General features: G+C 32.7%; 1 protein-coding gene across 1 annotated transcript in view; it reads right to left on the reverse strand.

Moving 5' to 3' along the window:
* LOC117106447 (fibroblast growth factor receptor 3-like) overlaps nucleotides 1-11,532 on the reverse strand; it is a 13,399-nt gene extending 1,867 nt beyond the window's left edge. Inside the window, exons 1-13 of the mRNA XM_033247819.1 lie at nucleotides 11,390-11,532; nucleotides 9,939-10,163; nucleotides 9,087-9,284; nucleotides 7,474-7,500; nucleotides 6,093-6,229; nucleotides 4,941-5,009; nucleotides 4,339-4,504; nucleotides 3,897-4,007; nucleotides 3,435-3,595; nucleotides 2,830-2,943; nucleotides 1,812-1,929; nucleotides 1,130-1,226; nucleotides 531-630 (exon numbers count right to left, since the gene is read on the reverse strand). Coding sequence (XP_033103710.1) covers nucleotides 531-630; nucleotides 1,130-1,226; nucleotides 1,812-1,929; nucleotides 2,830-2,943; nucleotides 3,435-3,595; nucleotides 3,897-4,007; nucleotides 4,339-4,504; nucleotides 4,941-5,009; nucleotides 6,093-6,229; nucleotides 7,474-7,500; nucleotides 9,087-9,284; nucleotides 9,939-10,163; nucleotides 11,390-11,456 — 1,590 coding nt within the window. The 5' untranslated portion in view covers nucleotides 11,457-11,532. The remainder of the gene's footprint in view (nucleotides 1-530; nucleotides 631-1,129; nucleotides 1,227-1,811; nucleotides 1,930-2,829; nucleotides 2,944-3,434; nucleotides 3,596-3,896; nucleotides 4,008-4,338; nucleotides 4,505-4,940; nucleotides 5,010-6,092; nucleotides 6,230-7,473; nucleotides 7,501-9,086; nucleotides 9,285-9,938; nucleotides 10,164-11,389) is intronic.
* Nucleotides 11,533-13,484: the final 1,952 nt, after the last annotated feature.

A 13,484-nucleotide genomic window follows, 5' to 3' on the forward strand; every position in this document is an offset into this window, starting at 1 on the left:
CGCCATAACGTCGCTTTAGTTTCCCCTTAGCGACACTACTTTCGCCTTAAGGTACTGTTTTTAACCCACTTCATTGTTTTAGTTTCCCCCTATGTATACTTCTAAGCGTGTATATAGTATATATATATATACGTATATATATAATATATATATATATTATCATATATATATATATATATATATATATATATATATATTCTTTATTCACAAAATCAATTGGTACAAAAGAATGTAAACCAGGACACATCTTGAATGAAAACAAAATACACCTAACATACAGGGAGAACGGACAATTTATGTAGGCCAATGTTGAAAATACTATGACGTATCCCTATGTTATTATACTCTTCAAATTCCAAAACTAGATACCAATCCAACATATTTTCCGAATATTTCATGAAATTAAACGCGTCATCGGTGCAGTTTTCACACATAATAAAACATACGTGGAAGCCAATGCCGCTTTTCTTCTTTCAGGCCTTAATACAATAAGATACTTTTTGTTCAATTGATATTCTGCAATTACTTACATAGGTATCATTCTTCAACTCACGCAATTCCGCTACAAGTTCTTCGAACGAAGGTCGATCTCTTGGTTCTTGCTGCCAACAATTTTCCATGATTTCATATCTACACAAGAAAGATGGTACTGTAGCAAATTTCTCGAATTCAGAAATTCAGTTTAGTTTTATTTTCCTCTTTGAGCCACCAATATAGTAGCTCAAAAAATATCACAATACTGTACGGTATATAGGCCTATTCGAATAAACGCCCCGCTTTGAATTGCTACCTTTCGGTGGTGTGACACCTTTAGATGAGATCTTACTGGCTAAAATGAGAAGTTAAAAGATCCCATGATATATTTCGACATTTTTTTCCAGGACCTAAGACAAATCTGTCGAATCTCACTTGATGAGCAGATCGTTAGTAAAATGGTGATGGTGATGACATAGATATCAATGATAATGATAATATCATGATGGTAATGATGATGATCTTCAAATTTATAGAGGAGTGAGAGTTTTTAATGAATATGAAATGCAATAATTAAGAAGTAAAAATATGCTATGATAAATCTAAATGGATGTATTATGAGATCGAATACTTTATAAAACACAATTAAGCCTACAGTCTTCTTCCACAGGATTGCGGCTTTTCCAAACGGTAGCCCTGGTTGAGCATGCCAGGGATTGCCTCGGGGGTCATGCCTTCGTATGGCGTCTCGCCTGTAGAATAGAAATATGATAGGAAGTACAAAAACGTTTCTGGAAATAAAATATGAAATTAGATACTGTACTTAGAAATTAAGAAATTGAAAGTCATGGTACATGGCAAAAGTCTAGGAATAATATCAAGATAATTAACGAAAAAAAAAAAACTTGTCATTATCTAACCCAAGAAATTATAACTTTAATTTAATCTTAATTCCATTGTTGTTAAAACACTCAGTTGCTTAATCAGCGTACTTTCTGGAATTTCCTCATTAAAACAAATTTGCTTGTGGACTAAGGTATAACAATAATAGATAAGTATAATATGTTGAGAAAGGGATGTATCTTCATTAACACAGGTCGAGCGACGAAAACACATTAAGTAAATCAGATGTCACAAATGGGCGGAGCTAACTCAATATATATATATATATATATATATATATATATATATATACATATGTATATATATATACATATGTATATATACATATGTAAATTTATATATATACATATGTATATATATATATATCTTGTGTGATTGCGCATTATATTAATATCCTCACCAAATACTGATAATAAATTAACGTTCATCCTTACCTAAGGTAATAATTTCATAGAGCACAACCCCAAATGCCCATACGTCACTTGACTTTGTGAAAATCTGGTAGTCGATAGATTCAGGTGCCATCCATCTCACTGGCAAAGTTGTATCTCCCTATTTAATATACATGTTTATTATTAATGTTAAAAATTTGTATTTGAATTGTAGGCCTGTATGTTCTTCCATGCCAACAACTCTATAATCAACAATAATCATCGTTATACAGTAAATACAGTGTTGTCATACAGTTGTAGCAAAGGATACAAATTGTATGTATTCTTTCATTCTCTTTAAACTTACTTAAAATCGTATTATTTATTCATTACACAGACTAAGCAGTGGTGGCTCCAGAAATGTGTGATAGGGGATAAGAAGCAATAGGCCCCTGTAGCCTCGTTCATTGTCCTGGAATAATAACCTCATGGGGGAGAGCTTTTGTGGTCTAGGACCGGCCAAAATTGTGCTTTTAGACCCCAATATTAGGAACTGGTAATCATAACTGTGTTTGGATAGTAAAATTGATACTTTTAGTCCAGCGACTTCCGCAATGCGTTGGACGACGGGATCGAAGAACAATGATTATAAGACCATGGTAAGACAATATAGCTCATATAAATGGTAACTTGGCGAGTTGGATGACCGAGCGGTTATGTCTAGGGCGCTGCAACCTACAGCCATAATATCGGCGCTGGTTCGAACGGCACACTCGCCTTTGGTTCCAGGGCGCCCCCCTCCCCGTTGGAGAGAAAAAGCACTACCCCTGGTACATTTTTCAAGACGAGTATAATTATGTTACCCCGGTGCACTGGTTCACACATGCCCTGTTGTGACAGACGAGAGATAGCTTAGGCCTATCTACCTGTTTACCGGGTAGCTAAGACACGAACAGACCCTTAGGGGAGAAAAAATTATTGGGCTAGTCCACCCCTCGAGCGCTTTGAGACTTCGGTATAAAGCGCTATATAAACTACAATCCATTACATCACTTCATAATGGATAAAAATAAATACTTACAAATCTGTAGAGGTCTGTGTTGTCATTAAGCCGCTTCAAGCCGATGATTGGTATCTTACAGATATTGTCACGAAAGAGCATTATTTGACGACAGGAGAGCAGTGGACAAACTCGCTGATAAAGTAAATAGAAATATTGTTATTAGGTCAATCTTTAAAAACTATTATTATTATTATTATTATTATTATTATTATTATTATTATTATTACTATTATTATTATTATTATTATATTTTATATCATTATTATTATTATCATTACATTACCGTTACCATTATCATTATCATTAAAGTTATTATTGTAATTATTATTATTATTATTATTATTATTATTATTATCATTATATTATTATTACTATCGTAATCATCATCATTATTATTACTATAATTATTATCTTCATCACCATTATCATAATTACAATTGTTTATTATATTATTATTATTATTTATTATTATTATTATTATTATCATCATCATTATTACTATTATTATTATTTCCTATTATTATTATTATTATTATTATTATTATTATTATTACCATCATCATCATCATCATCATCATCATCATCATCATCATCATCATCATCATCATTATTATTATTATTACCTCTACATCGTGCAGAAACTTCATCGCTTCGGCTATCTGTAAAGCGTAGTTTATAAGCTCTCTCGCCTTTGGCTTGACTGAGTTACGCGCATCTGCAAAGCTACGCAAGTAGCTCCACAGACTACCCTTTGGAGCCCTTTCCGTGAAGATGCCAATCATATCTGGTAAAAAAATATAACGAACACAGAGTTAACATATATAACAGCCTATATTATTTTTAATATTGCTGCTAATGTTTATTTTATTGCATTTAGTAACTCAGACAATAACGTCTTCTGGTACCAAAACAGGCTTGGACCCCGGTTTGTCGCCATTGTTCAATTCATTTGAACCCATTGCTACGGTTTTCGTTAGGCACCTCTATGTACATTTTAATTTTAAATCGACAGAAATTGAAATTTTGTGAGCCGTGGTGGAGATGATATGTCTCTCACAGACATAAGTTTTTCAAAACGTCATTACCATCTTCGTTGATCTCAGCAATTGGACGAATGACGCCATAATGAAACGGTAGTCTGAAAATGGCTTCTATTTCACGTTCCATTGCTTCCTTGTCTTCTATTGAAAAGTTACCTGTACAGAATAACATACACTCTTTTTATTTTTTTCAGCGTAAACATTAGCACTACTGTATTGTAATACTTATTCAGAGTTATTAGTATACGTTATATAAGTCTTCTCCCTCCAATAAAGATCACTTTTTTCCCCTGGTCTTAACACCTTTGGTTTTTGATTAGAAAAAATAGTTTTATTAAAATAAAAGATAGACATTAATTTCGGGCTGTAGAACAGTGACCTTATTTTAGAGGTGGTCTTTTAATACAGGGGTCTTTAATTGGAGGGATACCTTTAATTATTATTATAACTATCCTGACTGCTCGTGGAGAGTGATACATTGCATTACCGTGAATGACGCGCCCAACTGCATTCTGTTGTCGATTTCCTTCAAGCCGAATGGTGACATTGTATGTGTTGTCACAATCACCATCTACCGGTGTATCAAAGTTGACGTCTCTGCTTGTGAGTGCAGCATTGGGATGTGAATACGCACCCTCGGATTCATCGATCATCTAAATTTAGGAAAAGTTTAAAGTTCAACATAACCCAATTTAAATAAAAGTAGTAGGCCTACATATATACTGTAATTTATCAATAATGACCAAGAGATTTGTTAAATACTAACTATAAGTAGGCCCTATCATCGTTATTTTTATTATTATTTATTTTATTACTTTTATTTGTTTCATATTTTTGTATGTTTCGATATTTTTTTCTTGTTTTTTAATCAGTTCTGTAATATAGTCATGTTTACCTTGTATTTCATAATTTTTTTTCTTTTTCCATTAGTCATTTGATTCATTAATGTATTTTCTTCGTTTGGTTTATTTTATTTTATTTTTTTTTTATTTATTTATTTTTTTTTTTTTTGGCTTTTCACATTTATTAAAATGGAATAAATCAAATCAAATTCTGAAGAGACTTGACAAAGAGAAGTATGGAACTCACTCTTGGTGGTGGTATTTGCTGGGCCGTGTTGGGGGTGCACCATATTGGCGGCGGAGGAGCAGGCCGGTTCTGAAAGTTGATTACAACAGTTTACAACGTTATGCACCATGAATTTATTTTTTATTATATCCAATATCGTCATTAATTTCAATAATAGTATCTTATTGAATAATAAATGTTGGAAAACCTTACCAAACATTTTAAGTGCTCGGCACCATTCTGATTATCGATCATGATCATTACCATAAATGCTTGAGTACAGGCCGGTTCCCACTAACGCGCCGCTCTCGAATAAGCGCCGCACCAAGCCTGATTTTTTTAAGCTAAGCGCCGCTATCTCGAATTAAGCGCCGCAGCGCTTAATCGAGAGTTTATTACCTTGTGTGTAATGAAACACTTTGAGAAACAGGATTCTAAATGTAGGCTATACAGTGTTAAAATGAATAAATAACACAATGAAGACAAGCATTTCTCTATAAAAGTTTATTTACGATGACGTAGGCAGTGGCGGCGCCAGCTGGTTGCAGGGGGCTTAAGCCCCCCCCCCCCCCCCCCCCAAGCCCCCCCCCCCCCCATCGGTTTGGTCAAGCACCCTTCCCCACACCAATCGACCAAAGCCCGTCGGGAAGTCGAACCAATAGAACAAAAAATAGGCCTAGTTTTCCCAACCCAGCCATTTCTGGTCATCTAGAAGTCCCAATTTTTTTTTAAATCTTGTTTAGGAAGGAGGGGACACCTCCCTCCCATACGTATCCCCGGCCCTCAGATAACACTGCGCACTATATTTACACCTAGATGTGTATAAGAGACAGGTCGAACATCTTAGCCCCACCCCCCTCATAAATTATATCCTAGAGCCGCCACCTATAATAGGCCTTCTGAACGGGATTTGAGTTACCGGTATGTAAATATGGGAACGGGCGCTGCTCTCGAATAAACGGTGCTCTCGATCGAATAAGCCTCCAAAAATTTTATAAGCGCCACGGCGCTTATTCGAGCATTTACGGTAGTCGTAGCCTTAAGAAAAATGGTACAAGAGTTCCTTGTTGAAATACTACAAAATCAGCTTAGTTTACAAAGCTAAAAGCCCTATAGAAGAATAATTAGCAAGAGCTAGACAGGTTTCTCAGTAAAGAAAACAGTCTTGCTTACCTCATCAGTTCGAGATTTATATTTACGGAAGCCGAGAAATGCAATTATCATTAAGATAATTATGATAGGAACCACAATTGCGACTATCACCCCTGCTGACGAACTCGATGAAGATCCTACTTCTCTTTCTACACCATCTTTGACTGTTTGGTATGTGACGGGAAATTATGCCAGAATGTAAGAAAATAGGATTATCGAAGAATAGATTTAGACATGATTTTTATTATGTGCTGCAGTATGAATGATGGCTTGTTACAATGACGATATTTATTGACTTTAATTGGTTTTATTGTTATTATTATTATTATTATTATTATTATTATTATTTTTATGATCATCACCATCATTATTCATTTTCATCAAACTTAATTATAGTTATCATTATCGCGATGATTAGGACCAATGATGAAAAATTATTATCGTGATCTGGTGCAATCATCATTATCATCATCACATCAATATCATTATCATTATTATTATCATCATCATATCATCATCATTATCATTATGGTTATCGTTATCATTTTCATTGTAATAATAATATTGATAATAACAATACAGTGATATAGTATTTATAATGATAATAATGATAATGATGATGGTGATTACTTAAAATAGTAACAATATATTAATTTACCTTCTGTCGTTATGATTGGTAAGGGTGTTTGTTTAAATTAATAATATAATGGTCTTTAAACAGAAATTAGACTTTTAAACAAATAAACAGAATCTAAGAAAACATGATGTTTAATATATATTGTATACAATTTTTGTTATAACGACATTATTCATGGTATACCCTATGATAATGCAGTTATTTTTTTTTTCATTAATGTCAATATTATCATCATCATTATTTATATTCATCAAAACTTTAAATTAAATGCTTAATATTATTATTACCATTATCACTATTATGATGATTATAATCGATAATCAAGATTATTATCATGATCATTATCACGCAACCCAGCCAACACGTCACAAAAACGTTCTTATAATGTTCGCGAACGTTGTGGTTAGGTAAATAACATCCACACGACGTTGTAAGAACGTTCTAACGTTGTGAGGTTGTGAAATTAGGTTATAAGTACGTAAATATGGTTCTACAAAATAGTTTTTATCACCAAAATGTAATGTTATTATAACGTTCTTAGAACGTAATATTGTTAGCTGGGAATCACTATCATTCCCATCAGCATCATATTAATATCATTAACCTCACTATCATTTTTATTATCATCATATCATCGTAATTATCATTAGGCTTTTTATTATCAGTATAAACTAATAACAACAATAACAATAATAATATTATCATTTATAGTAATAATGATGATGATGATAATAATATTTTAAATAATAATAAGATAATAATTACCTTTTTCTGTTGTTGTGATCGGTGAGGCTGTTAAAAGAAATCAATAATATAAAAGATGTTTAAACAGAATTTTTTATCGTACAGATTTTAATCGACGTTTTTCATTTTGTATAATGTTTTGTTTTCAATATTCTTTTTATAATGGTGTTATTCATGGACTTCTTTTTATGGATTTCATTGTTATTATTATCATTAATTTATAATTATCCTTATTATTATTATAATCAATGTGAAGATTATTATCATGATCATTATCATAATAATAATAATATCAATAGTAATAATAATAATTTAAAAAAATAAAGTGATAAGTATATATTGCACAGTATAATAATCGTCATTATCATTATCATCATTACCGTTATCGACATCATCATATAGGCCTACTAAATTATTTGTTACGATTTAACGGCCAGGCATTTGCATAAATCTCGAAAAAATATATCGTAGCGCCATATCCTTTTAGGTGTCTTACTATTTTTTAGGGCATTTTTGGAGTTCCTTTAAGGGGCGGATACAGAAATTTTCTGACGGGGGGGGGGGGAATAGGTAGAACAGACCCACCTCAGGCCCACCATGGTTGGGGCTGAGGTGAGCAAATTTCTAGAATATGCCCCTCTAGACGCTCGGAAATGGCCCTCTCAGATGGTAAAAATGCTTTTTTCAAAGCAGTGTTCTTAATCGACAAAATTATTGACTTCTTCCAGACGGTAGCTATAATTCCCCCTCCCTTAGACCACCTTCGCTTACGGGGGTCGCAAATTTCTAATTAAGGACCTATAGTCTATTTTATACTGGGAGAAAGTTATGGTTATGGGACCTCTAGATGCCCGAAAATGGCACTCATTCAGACTTAAAATTTGAATATTTTATCTCTTTTTTTTAATTTATTTTTTAAAATTTTTACAAATGTGGAGGTTCTGGCCGGCTGGGCACCAAATCCCCATCTGGATTAATATGTCCTACAGTCGATGGCAGAGGCACGTTATTTTGTTATGTATCAACAAAGCCCTTTTAGATCAAGGTGCTATTAAGCGAGGATCCTATGGATAGCGGCACTGCAGGGGCTACTAAGTGTCGGTGGCCCTGCGGACCTCCGCACGAAAGCGCATACGCATTACGCCAGTAAGCATGGAGCTGTTTTAGCTGGGTACTATTTATACATCCTGGTTGTATGAAATTGTGGGAAAAATTCGGCGATAGGGATGTACCGCAACGTTGTGTTTGTCGTCAATCAATAGAAAATTTAAAATTAGTGAGCGGTAAAATAATCGAGCTCTCCTTTCGCCCACTGACGGGTCCGCCACTGAACTCATGAGCACACTTCCATTTCTTCCCCTTTTTCCTTCCTTTAACTCTTTCGGCGGGACTGACGGGGGGGGGGGGCACGGGCCCCCGTGGATTCGCCCCTGTTCTATTTATACCAATTAAGATATCATAAAATAGGCCTAAGAATTTTACAGCCCCTAATTTTTTAATACAACAGTAGTTCTATTTATACCAATTAAGATATCATAAAATAGGCCTAAGCATTTTACAGCTCCTAATTTTTTAATACAACAGTAATATTCAAATTGCGTTATAGATTATATAGAAATCAATGAATTACTTACGTATAGATCCTTCCATGACGCAATCTGGTGCGGGTTGCGTCCAACCACCATTGATACAATGAGACCGTTTTGTTGAAGCTGGATGCAACTGGTATCCAGGGACGCACTCAAACTCGACTGTATCTTCGTGTTTGTAACTACCAGTTTGTACTAAGTTTGGCCTTAGATAGTCATCTTCTGGGTTCTGGCAGTCCATTTCTAATAAATACAAGAAAAAAAGCACATATGCTTACTTATACATATATCGACTTATTTATTGACATAGCCTAATAATACAGTTGTGAAAAGTCTTTGTTTCTATTTTTTTTTACACAATAGCACAGTTGTGAATTTTGTTGTTGTTGTAGTTGCGAACAATTTTCACTTTGACCTAAACTAACAATAACCTCTACAATAAAACATGAAAATACAAAGTTTAAATTTGCACAATTTATATTTATTCTGTAATAGTAATAATTCAGTTCAACAACAAAACATGTATTTTCTTCCAATGGTAAAACAAGAAAATGCAAATACGAAGTAACACAACAATTTGGAAGAAGGCCAGACTTTGATTTCCTAATAATAATAATAATAATAATAATAATAATAATAATAATAATAATAATAAAAATCATAAAAATATAATGATAATAATAATAATAATAATAATAATAATAATAATAATAATAATAATAATAATAATAATGTAATAGAGAAAGTTACTTTCAGAGTCAATGGCTTGATTTCCCAATAATAATTACTTATGTATAACAGTATTAATAATAACAGTAGAAATAATAATAATAATAATAATAACAATTAATAATAATATTGGTAATGATAATGATATTGATATTAATAATAACATACCACCAATTGTAGACGATTTAGGAACACATTTCGTAGGATCATCGTTGTCTAATCCTATCCACGTTCCGTCATGACAGTAGATGACTATTTGAGGTCCGACGTTGGTGTAACCCGGATGACATACATATTCAGCTCTTGTTCCATGGTGAATGTAGTTTTGCAAGGAGGGGGTGTAAGTGATTTTTCCATTTATTACTGGATGTGAAGGAATATTCTCACAGCCCACTTTTTAATTCGAAAGAGAATATAGTATGAATACTTCCATTTAAACTAGTTAAACATACAATGTTTATAACATTATTTTTATGTTTAATTTGGCAACAACATTTATGCGTAAGTTTATGGCATAACTGGATTTCGACCACGGTTCAACACACATCCTGTGGCTGCCACCAGCTTAGCCTACTGAGCTAAGATATTCCCTTCTTATTTAATTTAAGTTTTATATACTTTTTCTATGAACATTTAGCTTGTGCCTTTAAACAATATTGTATCAATTTTTTATGAATTTTCTTTTTAACGAACATGTACAACACGCATATTATTGTCATGTGACTTTTATTAATTCTTTATTTGGAATCGACACTTTTACAACAGTGGCACTCGTACGTAACGGTGCGTCCAAAGAAACAAGTTAAGCAAATAAAAAATTAACAATTAAGCAAATGAAAGAAAAACAAATTAAACAGAGAAAACAAAACGACAAGCTTATGTTTAAAAGACTCATTGCCCTCACCCTTCAACCCATTGACATAAAAAAAAAACCACCTTGAAGCCAACCCTAATTTTTAAATTTCAACATGAACAAATGGCGAAAATGAAAACAGAGTAAATCTTGTCATCCACCAATATCAACGCAATGGAGTTCTGAACCCTTTCATTGTAACCTCACGCCCACCCCAACCAAAACCCTGAGCTAAACATAATTAACAGCATTAACATACTGAATTCAATAAAAATAGAAAGTAACAACTTATTCTAAATAGCAACAACAATGTAAAGAAAGTACAGTAGGCTTACAATTATACACATCTAGATGTGTATTCTTTACACATTGTGGGAAACAGCAACGGTAATTATTTTTCCTTTAAGACGGAATTTCTTAACTCCCATGCTCGACTTGTGTACAACTTGCAGAACTTATCGAACGCAAGAGCAATATCATTACATTGTTTTTCATGGAAAAATCTCACAATTAGCCAATGTGATACAAAAATCACTTGAAATTAAAGTGATAATATTATCTATTATTCCAGTCTAAATTGTGCATGATATTGTATTGAAATATTTATTTTTAAATTTCTAGTATCTCGGAGTCTTAAAATAATTCGTCATCTCGATTCTTGGTATTAATGCCGAATAAGTCATCATGTTGAAGAAGGAGAAAAAGAAAATGATAATGATGATGATGATGATGATGATGATGGTGACTATGATGAATGCAGACTTACTTGATTGCGCAGAAGTCAAGTGAAAAACTCCACATATACAAACAATAATTAGAAATATGGCTGGCATCTTATTTCTGTGAAGGATTAAAAATACAAAATATATGTTCAAATATAATATTGGTAAAACAAGGACTTTTAACTTACCGAACACAATGGGACATGCTGTAATGAATTGAGTCGTATACTTTACTTTACTTTATTATTTATTGATGTGACACGCATTTCTGGCCAGCCATATCTGGCTATATGAGTCACAAGTAAATAAAATTATAATTTGTGACAGTACATTACAAATCAAAAGGGTTAAATGAGAACAGACTCAACTCTTCTGCTGTTTAAGCAAAAAAAAATACGACGAGATTCTGGAATACTGTGTGCATATTTAGCAACTAAATGACAACGGTCATATAGTATATATTGAGTATTCATATTCAGCCATCCAATACCAAATGCAGTTTGGACACGAGTTAGTGTGCTTTAGTTTTACTTTAGAAACAAAGTTTCTTTGATGCCAAACATTTTTACGACAGTTCATAGACGATATAATAATAATAATATATGCTTGGGTACACCACATAAAGAGAGTCTCGACGTATCGATTGAGTTTCATCAATCAATATTCTTATGAAAACATTTTAAAGTTGAATCAAAAGTTTAATTCAATAAAAAGTAAAAACAAATCCTGTTTCATATTGGTGTTTGCTTTGGAATGACTTCTACTGACACAGACAAGGTTACGGATTCTAATCGGTCGTTCGTTTGTTTTGTTTTTTTGTTTTTTTGTTTTTCTTTTTCAGTGTCAATCAGAGGGACGTATCTCTGATGGCAAGAACATATTGTTTCTGTATTCACATTAAACAATTATCTGTATCACACAACATGGTGACTAAGAACACCAGGGTAACCTATCTTTCCGATAAATGCTCAATGCACATGGGCCTAAATTTCAGAGACCGTCTAGCAAAACTTGGATTCAGCAACGTAACCGTCAAAAAAGTGAGATCCGCGTCTATAATAAGGCTAAAGGCTACATAACAGTTGCATCGGTTAATGTCACACCACTCGTCCACTTTAAAATCACTTGAGTTTGTGTTCCTCTAACACAATCACCCATCTAAGTATTTATGTGGTCCAACTATTTTTAGCCTCTCGGTGATCAGAACAAGTGTTTGTTTATTTGTTCTATTTATACAATAACATTTCTGAACAAAATAATGAAAATCACAAACTTAAAACTGAAACTCGTGAAACTTAACATTTTAAGTCCAGCATTATTGTAAAATAGAGGTTTTGTAAAAATGCAATTATGATATCGTTAGATAAACCAGTAAAATGTAATATACAAAATTTAAAAATATCGAATGTCATTAACTAAAAATAATGTATGATTAAAGTAACAGAAACTGCATATGCAAATAGGATTAAATGTAATTCAGATAATGATGTAAAGTCGATCGTTCATTGACATGTTTTAACCAAATAATTTTATGTCACAATCGAAAAGAGACATTATAATTATCATGATTATTTAGTTGATAATACAACAGACTCATTACGCTTAATTTGTTCAGCTACAGTGTTTGACTACGTTGTTTATATTTTGAAAGTATGAGCTAAACAAATCGAAAGTACAGGATATTGCTGTACTGTTTCAATAGTTAGGGTTATATTGTAAAAATAAAAGTCAGGAAGCGTAAATATATCAACATTTATCACGTTCTGGTGATTTTCAATTGCACTAACAAAGTTCATTTCACTTAATAAAAAGGTTCAAGTGTAAAGTTTGTCAAACGTGAAATCCTCTTAATTGCCATTTTGAAAAGCCTAAAATAATATGATTGGAAAAAACACTATTATGAGTTAGAAATGCTGTCATGTTTTCAATTGCATACAAGACAAATTAAGTTAAATGTTATGTTTTGCTTTACATCTATTCAATTTTTTTACATCATGTTTTTAAGCAGTTTCAAGAAGGTAAACCAAATTAAAAAAGCAAACAGTTTCACCTAAATAAATAAATAAATAGTTGTCTCATGTTGTCTTCGTTCTTTTGTTGCACCATATCTTTGTATTTACAAGGATACAGCTCTCACAC

Source organism: Anneissia japonica, unplaced genomic scaffold (genome assembly GCF_011630105.1).
Source record: "Anneissia japonica isolate Jap-2015-1 unplaced genomic scaffold, ASM1163010v1 scaffold142_len1259957_cov175, whole genome shotgun sequence".
NCBI lineage: Eukaryota > Metazoa > Echinodermata > Crinoidea > Comatulida > Comatulidae > Anneissia > Anneissia japonica.